Source organism: Oncorhynchus mykiss, chromosome 5 (assembly GCF_013265735.2).
Source record: "Oncorhynchus mykiss isolate Arlee chromosome 5, USDA_OmykA_1.1, whole genome shotgun sequence".
Classification (NCBI taxonomy): Eukaryota; Metazoa; Chordata; class Actinopteri; order Salmoniformes; family Salmonidae; genus Oncorhynchus; species Oncorhynchus mykiss.
In genome coordinates this window covers 41,902,029-41,923,368 of record NC_048569.1, presented here as the reverse complement: position 1 = coordinate 41,923,368, position 21,340 = coordinate 41,902,029, and the positions used below count along the sequence as shown (strand labels likewise).

At 41.9% G+C, this 21,340-nt stretch overlaps 1 protein-coding gene across 2 annotated transcripts; it reads left to right on the top strand.

The window, feature by feature from the left end:
* Positions 1-14,661: 14,661 nt before the first annotated feature.
* Positions 14,662-20,013, top strand: LOC110523859 (heterogeneous nuclear ribonucleoprotein D-like). Of its 2 annotated transcripts, XR_002473500.2 has the most exons (9): positions 14,662-15,082; positions 15,858-16,026; positions 16,206-16,367; positions 16,599-16,730; positions 16,930-17,041; positions 17,288-17,449; positions 18,256-18,362; positions 18,787-18,890; positions 19,647-20,013. XR_002473500.2 is itself a non-coding variant. In XM_021602933.2 (8 exons), exons 1-7 carry the CDS (start codon positions 14,994-14,996, stop codon positions 18,324-18,326), a joined length of 897 nt encoding a protein of 298 aa, XP_021458608.1. In that variant the 5' UTR covers positions 14,662-14,993; the 3' UTR covers positions 18,327-18,362; positions 19,647-20,013. The 2 variants fall into 2 exon arrangements, 1 of the variants encoding a protein (XP_021458608.1); XM_021602933.2 differs by lacking the exon at positions 18,787-18,890.
* Positions 20,014-21,340: the final 1,327 nt, after the last annotated feature.

The following is a 21,340-nucleotide window of genomic DNA, read 5'->3' as shown; positions in this document are numbered from 1 at the left end:
TGAAAAACTGAGTTTAAATATATCTGGCTAAGGTTTATGTAAACTTCTGACTTCAACTGTATCAGTTGCTGGCCTATCCCTCTGTACTGGTACAGATCTACTACTCACACCACTCCTCTCAGGATCCCTCCCCCTTGACCCTTCTTCCTCTACTTTCTTCACTGCCTCAGCATATGACAACTTCGACACTACTATCCTGGAATCCTCAACCTGCCTCTCTTACACCTGACATTTCTGATCCCCAGCCCCATGAGCACCACTACAATTAACATATACTGTACCACTACTTTCCCCAATGCTGCACATTCCTTTGTCTCATGTTCTTCTGCACACTTCTAACACCTAGGAACCTCCCTCCTACACACTGCTGCCACATGCCATATTCAGCACAAAAGCTCATACAGGATAACTTATATATCCTAACAACACTTTGTCAGGCAAAAACATCAAAACTCAAAAGAACAGACAATGACTATTCTATTTCACCACTCACGCCACCCTGTCTGAGTCGGACCAAACAACGAGCATCGCAAACCTTCTTTGGTATAATGGCCTTTGCAACAATGATATGTGCATTCCGCCACCTACTGTGCGGCTGGATAATAAAGATCCCAAAAAGGAAATAATGCAGGGTTAAAAAATGTTTTTAAAAGTATATATATATATATATATACTTTTTAAAACTTTATATATATACACACACACACACACACAAGCTATTAATAACGAAATTTAAATCAGCCTGCTTTTCTCACAACATTTTAATCAGGTCCCTAACACAGGCTCAGACGGATCCTGTGAGGGCGGGACATTTGAGGCCCAAAAACGTATCGGCTGCAGATATAAGGATGTCCAGTTTCTTGTAATTCTTAGACATGTGCAGTACAATGAATAACTGTGGCTATAATTCTACAAAATCCACCTTCACAGTAAGTGTATCCAGATTACTTGATTGACTTATAACATTTGCAACTGGTTGTGGTGTATTCCCCACCATATCTCCTTCAGCACTGTGGCCTCTTGCCCCTTCAATGCTATCACCTATCACCGCCTCCACACAGGACCTTTACTTACAAGACCTTAACAACAATGCACTTTTAATAAAATAGTATTAAGAAAATATTTACTAAATTAACTAAAGTCGATTTAAAAAAAAAGTAACACTATAAAATAACAACGATGAGGCTATATACAGGGGGTACCGAGTCAATGTTCGGGGGTACAGGTTAGTCGAGGTAATTGGTACATGTGGGTAGGGGTAAAGTGACTATGTATATATAATAATAATTTTTTGAAGGCAAACCGCTATTTTCACAAAGGTGATTTTACGATTATTTGTGGGTGTGGGACATATTGTAGAATGCGTTCTTTTCCAATCCAGCCAAGCCAAAATGTGTAAACCATTGCATAATTAACCATATCAAGAGATTATCTGCTCTGGCGTATCTAATTATGAGGCCAGAATACTTGAAGAGATCACAAAAAGTGAAGCTACAGTGCTTCAGCATCTTTGGTACCACAGAGTTTCTAAACCCATAGGTACAACATCGCAAGATTTCCGGGAACGCTTGTAAAACAGACCAAACAGAAGTGAAATATTCGTCCTTAGTTGTTCCTTTTCTAGAAATCTAAACGCACAACCTAGATTCGGGATAATGTCTTAAGTAGCTGAACATGTTACTACTCCAACCTCGTGAAAGTGACAAACTGATACGTTTTCATTTTCGTAAGAAATTACTTTATATCGAAGGAGTACCTTTGAGTTGACGGCTTGCACATGCGCAATTTGGCGCTAGACGACCGTTTCGACCTGATGACATGTTTCTACGCATGAGTTTAGCAAGCCAACGTCGCCATGACATCGCCTAAATCAAATCAAATTTTATTTGTCACATACACATGGTTAGCAGATGCTAATGCGAGTGTAGCGAAATGCTTGTGCTTCTAGTTCCGACAATGCAGTAATAACCAACAGTAATCTAACTAACAATTCCAAAACTACTGTCTTGTACACAGTGTAAGGGGATAAAGAATATGTACATAAGGATATATGAATGAGTGATGGTACAGAGTGGCATAGGCAGATACAGTAGATGGTATCGAGTACAGTATATACATATGAGATGAGTATGTAAACAACGTGGCATAGTTAAAGTGGCTAGTGATACATGTATTACATAAGGATACAGTCGATGATATAGAGTACAGTATATGAGATGAATAATGTAGGGTAAGTAACATTATATAAGGTAGCATTGTTTAAAGTGGCTAGTGATATATTTACATCATTTCCCATCAATTCCCATTATTAAAGTGGCTGGAGTTGAGTCAGTGTCAGTGTGTTGGCAGCAGCCACTCAATGTTAGTGGTGGCTGTTTAACAGTCTGATGGCCTTGAGATAGAAGCTGTTTTTCAGTCTCTCGGTCCCAGCTTTGATGCACCTGTACTGACCTCGCCTTCTGGATGATAGCGGGGTGAACAGGCAGTGGCTCGGGTGGTTGATGTCCTTGATGATCTTTATGGCCTTCCTGTGACATCGGGTGGTGTAGGTGTCCTGGAGGGCAGGTAGTTTGCCCCCGGTGATGCGTTGTGCAGACCTCACCACCCTCTGGAGAGCCTTACGGTTGAGGGCGGAGCAGTTGCCGTACCAGGCGGTGATACAGCCCGCCAGGATGCTCTCGATTGTGCATCTGTAGAAGTTTGTGAGTGCTTTTGGTGACAACCCGAATTTCTTCAGCCTCCTGAGGTTGAAGAGGCGCTGCTGCGCCTTCTTCACAATGCTGTCTGTGTGAGTGGACCAATTCAGTTTGTCTGTGATGTGTATGCCGAGGAACTTAAAACTTGCTACCCTCTCCACTACTGTTCCATCGATGTGGATAGGGGGGTGTTCCCTCTGCTGTTTCCTGAAGTCCACAATCATCTCCTTAGTTTTGTTGACGTTGAGTGTGAAGTTATTTTCCTGACACCACACTCCGAGGGCCCTCACCTCCTCCCTGTAGGCCGTCTCGTCGTTGTTGGTAATCAAGCCTACCACTGTTGTCTGTTTAGTTCAGTCGACTAAACATCTGGACAATTTTAGTCTAGTTTTAGTCAGCCATTTTTAGGTCACAATATAGTCCGTGCATTTTTTTCTATTAAATAATGAATATTTAGGCAACCTCTAACTTCTATCATGTGCACATTCAGATAGGCCTAGATGGACAAGGCTACTATCCCCTTGTATACCTTAGCTGGCAACATTGATATTGTGTCAGATTGTAACCAATGCCAGCCATAATTAACCATGTAGGGTATAAAACCTACAGGTTACACAATTTACAACTGATTTTCTCCCCATCATAACCATCAAGGGGTTAAACAACAGTGGTTTCCTTGAAAATTTGAGAATTTTTGCTTTCCAAAAATGCCAGAAGTATTACTGTACTACTAATATCATTCATTTTTCCCCATTGGAACCGCAACTCGCTTTTGTCAACTGCGGCCACACAGATGAATGCAAAATAGCCTACGTTAAAGTAAGAGCGAGAGAGTGTAAACATTGGTTCTAAATTGAGTTTAGTTACAAGTCAAGTGTCTTGGCTTCAGATCAGTTCAAACGATTGACGAGTAACTGAAGTGACCACCTGGGAGCTGTTTTGGGAGACCACGCAACTGAATTTTAAAAATTCTGCCAATGAGAGGATTGCATGAAATATTCTGCATGCATGAAGGTTTAGGAATAGACAAAACAGATGAGAAGGAGCTTGATGTCAAATTGATTGTCCATTACTGTCACATGGAATTTGTCTCGTCACATTTGTTGTCAAATAAAATGAAGTTATTAGTAATAGTTTGTCAAGAAAAATAGGTCGATGAGTAGTTGATGAAATTAACACTACACCAGCGAACTACCTAGCTAGCAAGGATAATTGTGGCTAATTAACCAAATTCCAACGTCTGGATAAGACGTATTTTCCAACGTCAATTTGCTCATTGGGTAGCAATCGGTCTAGCAAAGAATGTAACTTGCGAGCTACAATACACACCTCAAATGCCATATATTAAACTCAGCTCGTTGTCCTACCTTCACAAACGTTATTGGTGTCGTGGTTCCTTCAATATCCAGCAAAAGTGCGGTAGTGTTTGCAGGGATTAAAACCGTAGCCATGTTTCTGTCTAAATGCACCAAGTATAGCGATTGTTAGTTTAGCTATCTACTCAGCTATCCAGGTTGGAAAAATACGGTAGCCAACCTAAGAAAGAGGACAACCAATTCCTTCCCAAGTCTTGTTAGGTTCCTTTTCAATTAGCTAATGTTGGGTAGTGGAGGCTCGTCACGTCAGCAGACCCATTTGAACGTTCTCAACACATGGAGCGTGAATAATAATAGCCGCGTGCCCAGGAAGTGTTCTGCTTCTTTGGCATCTTCTTCTTTGATGAAGCTTAACAGCGGTTGGCATCCTATACATGTTGCATTACCGCCACCTACTAGACTGGAGTACAACTCCCTTATACTTTGCTTGAAAATAAATAAACAAATACCATACCATCTAACATTACTACACACACACACAAAAATACCCCCCTACTCCATTATTCAAATATATTTATTCCTACCTCAAGCCAAAAACCTGAAAGGGTTGGACACCACCACTTAACACACCTTGTATCTCCTCTGATGACAAGTCTCTCACACTCAAATACCTCTCTGCAGCTGCCACCACAACCTCAATTTTCAGCGACCTACATTCCATTCTTGCAGTACAGTTGATAACCATTGCTATAAATGCAAAAAAATCCAATCTTACTGAAACATCTACAGTTGAAGTCAGAAGTTTATATATACGTACGTTTGAGTCATTAAAACTAATTTTTCAACCACTCCACAAATGTATTGTTAACAAACTATAGTTTTGGCAAGTCAGTTAGGACATCTACTGTGTGCATGATACAAGTAATTTTTCCAACAATTGTTTATCGACAGATTATTTAACTTATAATTCACTGTATCACAATTCCAGTGGGTCAGAAGTTTACGTACACTAAGTTGACTGTGCCTTTAAACAGCTTGGAAAATTCCAGAAAATTCTGTCATGGCTTTAGAAGCTTCTGATAGGTTAATTGACATTATTTGAGTCAATTGGAGGTTTACCTATGGATGTATTTCAAGGCCTACCTTCAAACTCAGTGCCTCTTTGCTTGACATCATGGGAAAATCAAAAGATATCAGCCAAGACCTCAGAAAATAAATTGTAGACCTCCACAAGTCTGGTTCATCGTTGGGAGCAATTTCCAAATGCCAGAAGGTACCACGTTCATCTGTACAAACAATAGTACGCAAGTATAAACACCATGGGACCACGCAGCTGTCATACCGCTCAGGAAGGAGACGTGTTCTGTCTCCTAGAGATGAACGTACTTTGGTGCGAAAGCACAAATCAATCCCAGAACAACAGCAAAGAACCTTGAGAAGATCCTGGAGGAAACAGTTACAAAAGTATCTATATCCGCAGTAAAACAAGACTTATATCGACATCCTGAAAGGCCGCTCAGCAAGGAATAAGCCACTTCCAAAACCATCATAAAAAAAGACAGACTACGGTTTGCAACTGCACATGGGGACAAAGATCCAACTTTTTGGAGAAATGTCCTCTGGTCTGACGAAACAAAATAGAACTGTTTGGCCATAATGACTCAGTTACACCAGCTCTGTCAGGAGGAATGGGCCAAAATTCACCCAACTTATTGTGGGAAGCTTGTGGAAGGCTACCTGAAACATTTGACCCAAGTTAAACAATTTCAAGGCAATGCTACCAAATACTAATTGAGTGTATGTAAACTTCTGACCCACTGGGAATGTGATGAAACAAATAAAAGCTGAAATAAATAATTCTCTCTACTATTATTCTGACATTTCACATTCTTAAAATAAAGCAGTAATCCTAACTGACCTAAAACAGGGAATTATTACTATGATTAAATATCAGGAATTGTGAAAAACTGAGTTTAAATATATCTGGCTAAGGTTTATGTAAACTTCTGACTTCAACTGTATCAGTTGCTGGCCTATCCCTCTGTACTGGTACAGATCTACTACTCACACCACTCCTCTCAGGATCCCTCCCCCTTGACCCTTCTTCCTCTACTTTCTTCACTGCCTCAGCATATGACAACTTCGACACTACTATCCTGGAATCCTCAACCTGCCTCTCTTACACCTGACATTTCTGATCCCCAGCCCCATGAGCACCACTACAATTAACATATACTGTACCACTACTTTCCCCAATGCTGCACATTCCTTTGTCTCATGTTCTTCTGCACACTTCTAACACCTAGGAACCTCCCTCCTACACACTGCTGCCACATGCCATATTCAGCACAAAAGCTCATACAGGATAACTTATATATCCTAACAACACTTTGTCAGGCAAAAACATCAAAACTCAAAAGAACAGACAATGACTATTCTATTTCACCACTCACGCCACCCTGTCTGAGTCGGACCAAACAACGAGCATCGCAAACCTTCTTTGGTATAATGGCCTTTGCAACAATGATATGTGCATTCCGCCACCTACTGTGCGGCTGGATAATAAAGATCCCAAAAAGGAAATAATGCAGGGTTAAAAAATGTTTTTAAAAGTATATATATATATATATATATATATACTTTTTAAAACTTTATATATATACACACACACACACACAAGCTATTAATAACGAAATTTAAATCAGCCTGCTTTTCTCACAACATTTTAATCAGGTCCCTAACACAGGCTCAGACGGATCCTGTGAGGGCGGGACATTTGAGGCCCAAAAACGTATCGGCTGCAGATATAAGGATGTCCAGTTTCTTGTAATTCTTAGACATGTGCAGTACAATGAATAACTGTGGCTATAATTCTACAAAATCCACCTTCACAGTAAGTGTATCCAGATTACTTGATTGACTTATAACATTTGCAACTGGTTGTGGTGTATTCCCCACCATATCTCCTTCAGCACTGTGGCCTCTTGCCCCTTCAATGCTATCACCTATCACCGCCTCCACACAGGACCTTTACTTACAAGACCTTAACAACAATGCACTTTTAATAAAATAGTATTAAGAAAATATTTACTAAATTAACTAAAGTCGATTTAAAAAAAAAGTAACACTATAAAATAACAACGATGAGGCTATATACAGGGGGTACCGAGTCAATGTTCGGGGGTACAGGTTAGTCGAGGTAATTGGTACATGTGGGTAGGGGTAAAGTGACTATGTATATATAATAATAATTTTTTGAAGGCAAACCGCTATTTTCACAAAGGTGATTTTACGATTATTTGTGGGTGTGGGACATATTGTAGAATGCGTTCTTTTCCAATCCAGCCAAGCCAAAATGTGTAAACCATTGCATAATTAACCATATCAAGAGATTATCTGCTCTGGCGTATCTAATTATGAGGCCAGAATACTTGAAGAGATCACAAAAAGTGAAGCTACAGTGCTTCAGCATCTTTGGTACCACAGAGTTTCTAAACCCATAGGTACAACATCGCAAGATTTCCGGGAACGCTTGTAAAACAGACCAAACAGAAGTGAAATATTCGTCCTTAGTTGTTCCTTTTCTAGAAATCTAAACGCACAACCTAGATTCGGGATAATGTCTTAAGTAGCTGAACATGTTACTACTCCAACCTCGTGAAAGTGACAAACTGATACGTTTTCATTTTCGTAAGAAATTACTTTATATCGAAGGAGTACCTTTGAGTTGACGGCTTGCACATGCGCAATTTGGCGCTAGACGACCGTTTCGACCTGATGACATGTTTCTACGCATGAGTTTAGCAAGCCAACGTCGCCATGACATCGCCTAAATCAAATCAAATTTTATTTGTCACATACACATGGTTAGCAGATGCTAATGCGAGTGTAGCGAAATGCTTGTGCTTCTAGTTCCGACAATGCAGTAATAACCAACAGTAATCTAACTAACAATTCCAAAACTACTGTCTTGTACACAGTGTAAGGGGATAAAGAATATGTACATAAGGATATATGAATGAGTGATGGTACAGAGTGGCATAGGCAGATACAGTAGATGGTATCGAGTACAGTATATACATATGAGATGAGTATGTAAACAACGTGGCATAGTTAAAGTGGCTAGTGATACATGTATTACATAAGGATACAGTCGATGATATAGAGTACAGTATATGAGATGAATAATGTAGGGTAAGTAACATTATATAAGGTAGCATTGTTTAAAGTGGCTAGTGATATATTTACATCATTTCCCATCAATTCCCATTATTAAAGTGGCTGGAGTTGAGTCAGTGTCAGTGTGTTGGCAGCAGCCACTCAATGTTAGTGGTGGCTGTTTAACAGTCTGATGGCCTTGAGATAGAAGCTGTTTTTCAGTCTCTCGGTCCCAGCTTTGATGCACCTGTACTGACCTCGCCTTCTGGATGATAGCGGGGTGAACAGGCAGTGGCTCGGGTGGTTGATGTCCTTGATGATCTTTATGGCCTTCCTGTGACATCGGGTGGTGTAGGTGTCCTGGAGGGCAGGTAGTTTGCCCCCGGTGATGCGTTGTGCAGACCTCACCACCCTCTGGAGAGCCTTACGGTTGAGGGCGGAGCAGTTGCCGTACCAGGCGGTGATACAGCCCGCCAGGATGCTCTCGATTGTGCATCTGTAGAAGTTTGTGAGTGCTTTTGGTGACAACCCGAATTTCTTCAGCCTCCTGAGGTTGAAGAGGCGCTGCTGCGCCTTCTTCACAATGCTGTCTGTGTGAGTGGACCAATTCAGTTTGTCTGTGATGTGTATGCCGAGGAACTTAAAACTTGCTACCCTCTCCACTACTGTTCCATCGATGTGGATAGGGGGGTGTTCCCTCTGCTGTTTCCTGAAGTCCACAATCATCTCCTTAGTTTTGTTGACGTTGAGTGTGAGGTTATTTTCCTGACACCACACTCCGAGGGCCCTCACCTCCTCCCTGTAGGCCGTCTCGTCGTTGTTGGTAATCAAGCCTACCACTGTTGTGTCGTCCGCAAACTTGATGATTGAGTTGGAGGCGTGCGTGGCCACGCAGTCGTGGGTGAACAGGGAGTACAGGAGAGGGCTCAGAACGCACCCTTGTGGGGCCCCAGTGTTGAGGATCAGCGAGGGAGGAGATGTTGTTGCCTACCCTCACCACCTGGGGGCGGCCCGTCAGGAAGTCCAGTACCCAGTTGCACAGGGCGGGGTCGAGACCCAGGGTCTCGAGCTTGATGACGAGCTTGGAGGGTACTATGGTGTTGAATGCCGAGCTGTAGTCAATGAACAGCATTCTCACATAGGTATTCCTCTTGTCCAGATGGGTTAGGGCGGTGTGCAGTGTGGTTGAGATTGCATCGTCTGTGGACCTATTTGGGCGGTAAGCAAATTGGAGTGGGTCTAGGGTGTCAGGTAGGGTGGAGGTGATATGGTCCTTGACTAGTCTCTCAAAGCACTTCATGATGATGGAAGTGAGTGCTAGTCGTTTAGCTCAGTTACCTTAGCTTTCTTGGGAACAGGAACAATGGTGGTCCTCTTGAAGCATGTGGGAACAGCAGACTGGTATAGGGATTGATTGAATATGTCCGTAAACACACCGGCCAGCTGGTCTGCGCATGCTCTGAGGGCGCGGCTGGGGATGCCGTCTGGGCCTGCAGCCTTGCAAGGGTTAACACGTTTAAATGTCTTACTCACCTCGGCTGCAGTGAAGGAGAGACCGCATGTTTTCGTTGCAGGCCGTGTCAGTGGCACTGTATTGTCCTCAAAGCGGGCAAAAAAGTTATTTAGTCTGCCTGGGAGCAGGACATCCTGGTCCGTGACTGGGCTGGATTTCTTCCTGTAGTCCGTGATTGACTGTAGACCCTGCCACATGCCTCTTGTGTCTGAGCCGTTGAATTGAGATTCTACTTTGTCTCTGTACTGACGCTTAGCTTGTTTGATAGCCTTGCGGAGGGAATAGCTGCACTGTTTGTATTCGGTCATGTTACCAGACACCTTGCCCTGATTAAAAGCAGTGGTTCGCGCTTTCAGTTTCACGCGAATGCTGCCATCAATCCACGGTTTCTGGTTAGGGAATGTTTTAATCGTTGCTATGGGAACGACATCTTCAACGCACGTTCTAATGAACTCACACACCGAATCAGTGTATTCGTCAATGTTGTTGTCTGACGCAATACGAAACATGTCCCAGTCCACGTGGTGGAAGCAGTCTTGGAGTGTGGAGTCAGCTTGGTCGGACCAGCGTTGGACAGACCTCAGCGTGGGAGCCTCTTGTTTTAGTTTCTGTCTGTAGGCAGGGATCAACAAAATGGAGTCGTGGTCAGCTTTTCCGAAAGGGGGGCGGGGCAGGGCCTTATATGCGTCGCGGAAGTTAGAGTAACAATGATCCAAGGTCTTTCCACCCCTGGTTGCGCAATCGATATGCTGATAAAATTTAGGGAGTCTTGTTTTCAGATTAGCCTTGTTAAAATCCCCAGCTACAATGAATGCAGCCTCCGGATGAATGGTTTCCAGTTTGCAAAGAGTTAAATAAAGTTTGTTCAGAGCCATCGATGTGTCTGCTTGGGGGGGGATATATACGGCTGTGATTATAATCGAAGAGAATTCTCTTGGTAGATAATGAGGTCTACATTTGATTGGGGATTTCTATTGGATGAACAGTTTTAGCCTATCTTCATACTGTACTGTATTTATTGGTACTTGTATGAGGTCAAAGCGCATGTGAGGTCTGAAAATAAACACTATATGGCGACAGAAATGCTTGCTTTGGCTATCTCCAGCTGTGCATATACTGTATCTCCAACTGCTTCTCCATGGTGCTGCTCCTGGAGAAATATTACAGTATCTGTCTGGCTGTTGCAGAGATGTTTGAAACTTCTTTTCAGTTTCTTTGGTGTATGTTGAATGTTGATTACAATGGAAATCATATGCAGCATTTCGTTTTGACGCAACAAAAAAGGGCATTTACTGAGCTGACAATTTTACCACAAAACCTCTATTTTGCCAAAATCTGAGATTTTTAAATAAATTGCATTTGGTAAAATGAAGAAATATTAAAATCAGGAAGTTGTTTGTAATGATGATGATCTAGGATCAGCTTTTTCATTCCCAATCATAACCATAGTCCTTTACGTAAAAACTCAAAGCTGAGGTAGGACCAGTACTTGTAGCAAAGATCACAGCGCCTCCCCCACTGAGAACGGTTGTGATTTGATTTATTAGGATCCCCATTAGCCAACGCCAATGGAGACAGATAGTCTTACCGAGGTCTGACATATAACGAAAAAAACATTACAAACAAGACTTTACAATTTACATAATTTAAAAACATGAACATGTAGTGTGTGTGTGTGCATCTATCAGTTACACATACATATCAGTACATACACACAACAAGTAGATCACATGGGGGAGAGGCATTGTGCTGTGAGGTGTTGTTTTATCTGTTTTTTGAAACCAGGTTTGCTGTTCGCTTGCACTATATGACATGGAAGGGAGTTCCATGCACTCATGTCTCTGTATAATACTGTAGGTTTCCTTGAATTTGTTCTGGACCTGCGGACTGGTGGCATGTCTAGTGGGGTGAGTGTGTGTGTCAGTGCTTTGCGTAAGTCTACCATGCAAACAATTTGACATTTCCAACACATGAATGGTTCTTATAAAAACAAGAAGTGACACAGTTAGTCCGACCTCAAGTCTTAGACAAGAACGACTGGTATGCATAGTGTTAATGTTAGTCCTCTGATTATGAAGATGAAGAGCAAGATGTGCTGCTCATTTCTGGTCCAGCTGCAGCTTAACTAGGTCTTTCTGTGCAGCACTTGACCTTATGGCTGGACAATAATCAAGATCAGATAGAACTAGAGCCTGCAGGACTTGATTTGTGGGGTGTGGTGTCAAAAACGCAGAGCATCTCTTTATTACGGACAGATCTCTCCACACATTTACAACCGTTGAATCTACAGTGCCTTGCGAAAGTATTCGGCCCCCTTGAACTTTGCGACCTTTTGCCACATTTCAGGCTTCAAACATAAAGATATAAAACTGTATTTTTTTGTGAAGAATCAACAACAAGTGGGACACAATCATGAAGTGGAATGACATTTATTGGATATTTCAAACTTTTTTAACAAATCAAAAACTGAAAAATTGGGCGTGCAAAATTATTCAGCCCCTTTACTTTCAGTGCAGCAAACTCTCTCCAGAAGTTCCGTGAGGATCTCTGAATGATCCAATGTTGACCTAAATGACTAATGATGATAAATACAATCCACCTGTGTGTAATCAAGTCTCCGTATAAATGCACCTGCACTGTGATAGTCTCAGAGGTCCGTTAAAAGCGCAGAGAGCATCATGAAGAACAAGGAACACACCAGACAGGTCCGAGATACTGTTGTGAAGAAGTTTAAAGCCGGATTTGGATACAAAAAGATTTCCCAAGCTTTAAACATCCCAAGGAGCACTGTGCAAGCGATAATATTGAAATGGAAGGAGTATCAGACCACTGCAAATCTACCAAGACCTGGCCGTCCCTCTAAACTTTCAGCTCATACAAGGAGAAGACTGATCAGAGATGCAGCCAAGAGGCCCATGATCACTCTGGATGAACTGCAGAGATCTACAGCTGAGGTGGGAGACTGTCCATAGGACAACAATCAGTCGTATATTGCACAAATCTGGCCTTTATGGAAGAGTGGCAAGAAGAAAGCCATTTCTTAAAGATATCCATAAAAAGTGTCGGTTAAAGTTTGCCACAAGCCACCTGGGAGACACACCAAACATGTGGAAGAAGGTGCTCTGGTCAGATGAAACCAAAATTGAACTTTTTGGCAACAATGCAAAACGTTATGTTTGGCGTAAAAGCAACACAGCTGAACACACCATCCCCACTGTCAAACATGGTGGTGGCAGCATCATGGTTTGGGCCTGCTTTTCTTCAGCAGGGACAGGGAAGATGGTTAAAATTGATGGGAAGATGGATGGAGCCAAATACAGGACCATTCTGGAAGAAAACCTGATGGAGTCTGCAAAAGACCTGAGACTGGGACAGAGATTTGTCTTCCAACAAGACAATGATCCAAAATATAAAGCAAAATCTACAATGGAATGGTTCAAAAATAAACATATCCAGGTGTTAGAATGGCCAAGTCAAAGTCCAGACCTGAATCCAATCGAGAATCTGTGGAAAGAACTGAAAACTGCTGTTCACAAATGCTCTCCATCCAACCTCACTGAGCTCGAGCTGTTTTGCAAGGAGGAATGGGAAAAAATTTCAGTCTGCACGCCCAATTTTTCAGTTTTTGATTTGTTAAAAAAGTTTGAAATATCCAATAAATGTCGTTCCACTTCATGATTGTGTCCCACTTGTTGTTGATTCTTCACAAAAAAATACAGTTGTATATCTTTATGTTTGAAGCCTGAAATGTGGCAAAAGGTTGCAAAGTTCAAGGGGGCCGAATACAGTGCCTTGCGAAAGTATATGTTTTTACTATGACTGTTTACAATCTAAGGTAACACCAAGTAATTTAGACTCCTCAACTTGTTCAACAGCCACACCATTCATTACCAGATTCAGCTGAGGTCTAGAACTTAGGGAATAATTTGTACCAAATACAATGCGCTTAGTTTTAGAGATGTTTAGGACCAGTTTATTACTGGCCACCCATTCCAAAACAGACTGCAACTCTTGGTTAAGGGTTTCAGTGACTTCATTAGCTGGTGTTGCTGATGGTTGAATCATCCGCTTACATGGACATACGTGCTTTGTTTAATGCCAGTGGCAGGTCATTGGTAAAAATAGAAAAGAGTAGAGGGCCTACTGGTACACCCCACTTTACATGTTTGACATTAGAGAAGCTTCCATTAAAGAAACCCCTCTGTTCTTTTAGATAGTTCTGAATCCACTATATGGCAGAGGTTGAAAAGCCATAAAACATACGTTTTCTCAACAAATTGTCAATAATATCAAAGGCTGCACTGAAATCTAACAGTATAGCTCCCACAATCTTCTTATTATGCATTTCTTTCAACCAATCATCAGTCATATTTAGTAAATATGTTCTTAATAGTGCAGTATGTGTTGAGTGCCCTTCTCCATAAGCATGCTGAAAGTCTGTTGTTAGTTTGTTTACGGAGAAGTAGCATTGTATTTGGTCAAACATAATTTTTTCCAACTGTTTGCTAAGAGCTGGCAGCAAGCTGATAGTTCTGCTGTTAGTACCTCTTTACAACTCTTGGGTAGCAGAATGACTTTGGCTTCCCTCCAGACCTGAGGACAGACTTTCCTCTAGGCTCATATTAAAGATATGACAGGAGTCCGATACCATCCTCAGTAGCTTTCCATCTAAGTTGTCAATACCAGGTTGTCACTATTGATCAATAACAATAATTTTTCCACCTCTCCCACACTAACTTGACAAAATTGAAACTTGCAATTGCTTTTCTTTCATTTTTTTTTTTTTTTTTGAGTGACTAGTTACCACACCCACAGAGTCAAATATTGTCTATAGCGTAGAAATGTATGAACACCAAAAATAGCTTTTTTATATTTTTACTTAAGGTTAGGCCTAATGTTAGCAGTGTGGTTAAGGTTATGTTTAAAATAAGGTTTTAAGAGGATACATTGTGGAAATAGGCGGGGTTTAGGCATAATTTGGACTTTGCGGCTGTGGTAACTAGTGATGACAAACTGATGTCGCGTTCAAGTAATAGTCGGAACTAGGAAACTCTATTTCCGACTTGCCAACTTTAGTCGAAATTCCAAGTCGGAAATGTCCGAGTTTCGTAGATCCAACTAGCATGTGAACGAGGCATGAGCCCCCACAAACAAACCACATCATCTGCGTCATTCCCCGCCACCCTGGCCGCCCTAGATGTCAGCCATTTTACACAGCAATCGCGACTGAATTCGTCCCAAAAAAGTAGCTAGCAATCAGGCCTAAATACAAATTTATATTTACAGCTGACAACCGCCTGAAGTGCAAAAATGGAAACCGAAGGCCAAGTTGACTTCAGCACAGACGAGTTTCCGGAGGGCTCCAAGATAAACGCAAGCAAAAACCAGCAGGATGACGGGTAAGCGACGAACCAGCTAATGTTAGTTAAGTAACATTACAGTAGCTAACTTACTTTTAAGCGTAACTAGTTACTGTTATTTTGCCAGCTGGAGACTAGTGGTTGGAGTGGTAACAAGCCAAAGTTTGCTAGCTAGCTAACGTTAGTCCCTGTTGTGATCGTGCATAGCTAGCTAACTAGTGATAGCTAACTTGTTAACTATCTTACCAGCGCGTCATATCTGGCCAAGTTGGCTGACGACGTTAACTTGACTAACCCAAGTTGTCACTGCGATATTTATAACTTTCGAAAAGCATTGATTTCTATTATCAGATTGTCATTGGTGTAACGTTAGTGTTAATGGTCTTGTTGGTTATTGCCGCACCCCCCCTCCCCTCCCCTCCCCCCCCTCCCCTCCCCTCCCCCTCATGTACTAAGTTGCTGCTGGTCTAGAATCCTGACATATACAATAAAAATCCTGTCCTGAGCATACACTCAGTGGCCCACCGAGACTAGAATCAGAAGTGTGACGAAGTTCACTGTTCAGGATACAGTGACAAAGCTGTTGCCTTTATAGTTAACCGTTCTAAACAGCTCGAATCATTTAGGCCTAATCAGCTTGCAGGTGATGGCTATCAAAGCTTGACCTAATGTAAATATGAGTCATAGTTAGTGACTCAGCTTGTTAGGGAGGTAATTTCAAGATCATTTTAGTCTGAAATATCAGTAGCAGTAAGGATGTAGTTATGACTGTCTGTTGTCGCCTGTATTAGTCTCCTTCATTCTCCATTCACAGCAAGATGTTCATCGGTGGGCTCAGTTGGGACACCAGCAAAACGGACCTCATGGATTACCTGTCGAAGTTTGGAGAGGTTCTAGACTGCACCATCAAAACAGACCTGATGACGGGCCGGTCCCGGGGCTTTGGCTTTGTCCTCTTCAAAGACGCAGAGAGCGTAGACAGGGTAGGCACTAGAACAGACTGAGGACAGGGCATGATGCCTCTACTTGTCTTGTTTTCTTAAATCTGCACAGATGTGAAATAACTAGATAGGTTTGAAGACATACATAGTTGGCATCCACTCACTTTACTTGAACAATCACACGCACACCCAGTTTCACTGACACTTTGTCCTGTGTGCAGGTTTTGGAGCTGAAGGAGCACAAGCTGGACGGGAAGCTGATCGACCCAAAGAGGGCCAAAGCCATGAAGGGGAAAGAGCCGCCCAAGAAGGTGTTTGTCGGAGGCCTCAGCCCAGACACCCCGGAGGAGGAGATCAGGGAATACTTTGGAGCTTTTGGAGATGTGAGTGAATGCTTGTACTGTCCAATATATTCATGTTTTATATATGGTAGACCCATGCTTTTAGGAAGTTGTATGTCCATTGAGCAAGTGTTGGTGCAATGGAGCTAGAGCTGATGCTATTGTATGATCAACTATCCTTTTCACATGGTACAAAGACTGGGAGATTTGCAGAGTGTTATGATTACTGTCTTCATAGCAGCTAACTGAGAGAAACTCTTGTGGTGTTTCCAGATTGACAGCGTCGAGCTTCCCATGGATACCAAAACCAATGAGCGGCGCGGTTTCTGCTTCGTGACCTACTGTGAGGAGATCCCTGTCCAGAAGTTGTTGGAGTGCAGATACCACCAAGTCGGGGGCGGAAAGGTAGCTGGAGTCCGCTTATTCACAGTGAACCCTGTTACCCAGCTTGCGCTGATAGGCAAAGCTGTTCTTTCTATGCTATTTAATCAACTTAGTTTAGACAGTGATTTTGAAGAATTATGTTTGTAGTCAAATAACTTCCAAGAAAATGTCAGCAGTGTTTTTCAGAAGTGTTTTGGTTCATGGTGTGTTTTCTCTGCAGTGTGAAATCAAAGTGGCCCAACCCAAAGAAGTGTACAGACAGCAGCAACAACACAGAGGAGAGAGGGGGGGCTACGGTGGAGGCGGAGGATACAGGGGCCGGGGACGAGGAGGTATGTACAGCTACATCTAGCCTATGGCACTGAAGAATGCACATCCGAAGAATACGTTTAAATTCAATCAACTTTATTCTTCCACGAGGGAATTTCTTGTGTGGCATTTGACACATGCAACAATGACCATGCTGATGACCGAACAGGGCATGCATTGCAGTATATTGAAAAGAAAAAGACATACAAGTGTCTTTGAAACTACAATACAGACTTGTCACACTAAACCTTTCCATTGTCTCTGTGCAGGTCAGAGTAGCTACAACCAGGGTTACAATGGCTACTATAGCCAGAACTATGGTAGCTACGGCAACGGATACAACCAGGGATACAATGGCTACACAGGCTATGACTACTCTGGCTACAACTATAATAGTTATGGTTATGGACAGGGATACGACGACTACAATGGTAAGCTACACTGTTGATGGCAACTATCGAAACAAGCAGTGCCTTTCAGCCCCCAGCAACAACTCTTGTACCTATAGCTAAGACAACAGGTGGAAAAATGTCTTCTTGTATGTACTCAATAGCTCTGGAAAAAAAATAATAAAACGGATGTCTGTAATGCTGCCTGCCTTGGGTCTCTTTGCTCTGGTGCATGTTTGTGAGGGGTCCTCCATATCCAGGCAGTGCACTTTGTTATTTTATAGGGAACACTTGCAACATTAATGATCATTGAGCCCATATACAGTTCTATAAGATTACATTTGTATGGCACACACAATTAAGAGTACTTGTAGTTACATTCCTGGGTATATAGAGTAAAGCACACCTTAATGTACAGAGTCTCTTTAGCACATTTGAATTGCTTTGTCATGTACACCAAATAGGCGCAGTGAAATGTACAGGGTCAGCCATAGTAGTATGGTATTGACCTTTTGGCTAATGGCCTAATGCTTGAACCGCTATGCTACCTGCTGCCCAATCTTGACACATAATTGCATCTCAGTACTGATACAATAACATTCCATTTGAAAGTCCAAGAAAAAAAAAAACAATTAGGTACACAAACACTACAGACTACATCCTACTGATTATTTATGATTTCTTGCTGCCATTTACCCCATAAAGGAAAGTGAACTTAAACTCTCATGTCAACTGAACTTCAATTGATAACACCTTGATAGGATTTCCTCCTACAACTGTTTTGTTTCTGTGAAGTTCTCCTGTGACCCTTAATCTTCCTGACCTCTAACCCTTGACCTTCCCCATAGGCCAGCAGAGCAGCTATGGGAAGGCCTCTCGAGAGGTCACAACCCACCAGAACAACTACCAGCCTTACTGAGCTGATCTAATCCAACAAGACCTGCTTAGACCTCTGGTAAGACCACACTCTCACCTTCACATTAGGCCTGACCTACAAAAAAATAAAAACACTTAAAGATCAATAGACACTAAACAATTACTCTAAAACCTATCAATAGAGAAAGCAAGTGGTTTCTATTACCATGCACCCCCTATTCTGACAGATAAATCTAAAGAGTCATGTCTATAGATCTTTAATGGAAAAAATGCTTCTGTAGTGGTTTGCCTTTTTTATTAAGCTCTCCAGAAAAAAAACGTTTTTCTGTAGATTGTCCTTTTCCCCCTTGCTTTTTAACAGGTGTTCATAAGGAAATAACATAAAGAGACTTGATAGCATTGTTAACAGGTAAAGTACTGCTAACGGTACAGAGTAAGGACCTATCCTAAGTTTTCCTTTTCTTTTCCTAACTCTGATGTTGTACCTTGTTTGTACCTGCCAGCGGGGACTTCATTGCAGGCCGTGTGTCACCTGACCATGACAATCTCTGGGCGTCGCACATAGCGGGCAGAGAGCACGGCATGCACAAGAAAACGCTGTCCTGCGGTATGGTCTCTTCACACTTCCTGTAACCAGCGATTTTAAACAAAAAGAAACATAAGAAAAAGGACAAATTAATCTCTTTTTCAGTTTAAGTGTTTGCTTTAACGATTTGTCAAATTGATTTTTTACAGGATATTAATATGAAACAGTACAAATGTACCTCGACTTGTATTTATGCATTGTCTTAATTTAGTGGTCTTGTGTTTCAGTTCTGGAGCTTCAGTGGTTTTTTTGTTTGTTTCTATAATGAACCCCTTTCTTAAACTCAATGCTTGCTTTTTCTTTATAGCCCTTAGAGAACTTCACTTGATAAACACAACTTTTTTTTTTTAACTTAGGTGTTAAAGATCATATGTAAACCAGCTTTATGATGCCATAAAAAGCTGACGACTCAAAATGTAATATTTGAGCCATTTGTGTAGCTGGCTTGAAACTTCCACCAAATGTTTTGACCTTTTTATAGTTTAGATATGGTCATGTTTGGGCGTGCTCCTTAATGGTGAAATTGAGCCACCAATTCATTGGAGCTGAAGCTTTTGCTGGCCGGTGAGCTGTTACAGAACAGGCTACAGAACCTTGGTGAAGCTGCGAGTTCTACATATGATCTTTAAAACGGAATGGAGAGAAACAAACTATTAATAGTTTAAAGTTGACAGCACAAGCAGAAGTTAAACAGTGAAACATGGACGTGCAAGGTTCACTGTGCCCTACAGAGCTCCAGAGTTGGTAACACCTATTGTGTTGTGTCCTTGTTTGCAGACGGACTGGGCTGGCTGGTGGACTGGAGAATGACCCTGTACCCATGTGGCAGCATTGGGGGATGAATCCTATCCTGTCCTCAGATCAGCTCATGTTTTAAACACCAGAATCCTCTTCCTGGGATGAAGCTGTCATGAAGACATGCAGCGCTTCTGACTTTGTAAATAGCGAGGTTGACATTTTTGGGGGTTCTTGTCCCCCCCACTTCCCTTCATCTTGTACTGTGCTGAGGTTGTAGGTCTAGGTTTCATCGTGATTTAATGTGTTCTTATTACCTTGATTTAACTTAGCCTGTTTTTCTGTTTTAAACTTGGATTTTTCTGCAGTGTTTTGGATAAAGGTATTATTAAAGAGGGTACAAAAGAGATGTGCTTGACTTTGTACTTGATATTCTGTTCTGCATTTCATAACACCAAACCATAGCTGCTGCTCTAGTCATTGACTTGAACATTAGGCCTGTTGGTACGACTTCAGCCTAGGTGCAATAATCATTACACGTGAAATAATGTTTTGATTCACACAACATTTATGTACTGAGAATAAACACTGCCTTATTTTTTTCTAGGATGTCATAGTTTTTGACATCCGTGCATGGAACCTGTGAGTTGGATGACAACTCCCCTGTCATCCAAACTGTTGTGACCGCAGTGCGATTCAAAGCATATAATTACATTTGTGCTATTTGGTTTTAAGAGGTCTAGAAAAATGAGCACCTCCCTCAAGCTAGTTTCCACCATTTTATACATGACGCCATTTATGTTTACGTAGCTAGCAAGAAAGCAAGCTGTCAACTGCCGTTATCTTGCAAAATATACTAGATGAAGTAGGACCGTCGGTAATAGTCAGCGAAACCAGAAGGATTGCTCATCCGTGGTGCCTAATTTGTTTTGTGTCTGGTCTTTAGCAAGATAATGTTACTAACCTGAGGGGAAAACATAACGATTTCCGATTCGAAAGCAATTCAGACTAGACGAAACACGCTCGCTAGCACGCATCATCGACAGCAGCTGATCAATTAGTTATTTGAGCAACACCAACATGTCGGAGGGTCTTGAAACCCGCGAAGATCCAACTGTGTGGGAAATTGAGCACGGACGGACAGGCTAGCAGCGAGGAGCAGATACCAACGGTTGCAGAGAGCGGTCAGTCAGGAGAATCCAAGGGATCAAAGATTGATGCCAGCAAAAAAACGAAGAGGATGAGGGGTGACTGAGACCGCTAGCTAACGTTGGATAACTGATGTTACCTATATTGCTAGTTAGCTCAGCGTCGAATAAGTGATAAGTAGCTATTTTGTTGAATACTTTTGGTATTTCCTCGCATCGTTGGGTAACTTCTATGGGGAATCACTTTTTAAAAAAAATGCCAGTACCTAGCTAGCTAAAACTCACTTTTAGAGTAGATCGGGTAACTATTGTGGCTGTCGCGTCCATCAGCTCTTGTTGGATGTAGAGTTGTGTATGTGTATAATGCTATTAGTTACACCCGTCACCACATAATAAACGAGAATAGAATCAATGTGTTGAAAATTCCAAATGGTTTGCATAGTCAACTTACACACACACTTACCTCATCAGACATGCCACCAGGGGTCTTTTCACAGTCCCCAGGTCCAGAACAAATTCAAGGGAAAGTACAATATTATACAGAGCCATGAGTGCATGGAACTCCCATCTTATATAGCACAAATGAAC

Coding starts and splice junctions, on each gene's coding strand:
- LOC110523859 (XM_021602933.2), top strand. CDS start 14,994: ATGGAAACCGAAGGCCAAGTTGACTTCAGCACAGACGAGTTTCCGGAG. Junction 16,027..16,205: donor ACGCAGAGAGCGTAGACAGG/GTAGGCACTAGA, acceptor TCCTGTGTGCAG/GTTTTGGAGCTGAAGGAGCA. Junction 16,731..16,929: donor ACCAAGTCGGGGGCGGAAAG/GTAGCTGGAGTC, acceptor TTTTCTCTGCAG/TGTGAAATCAAAGTGGCCCA.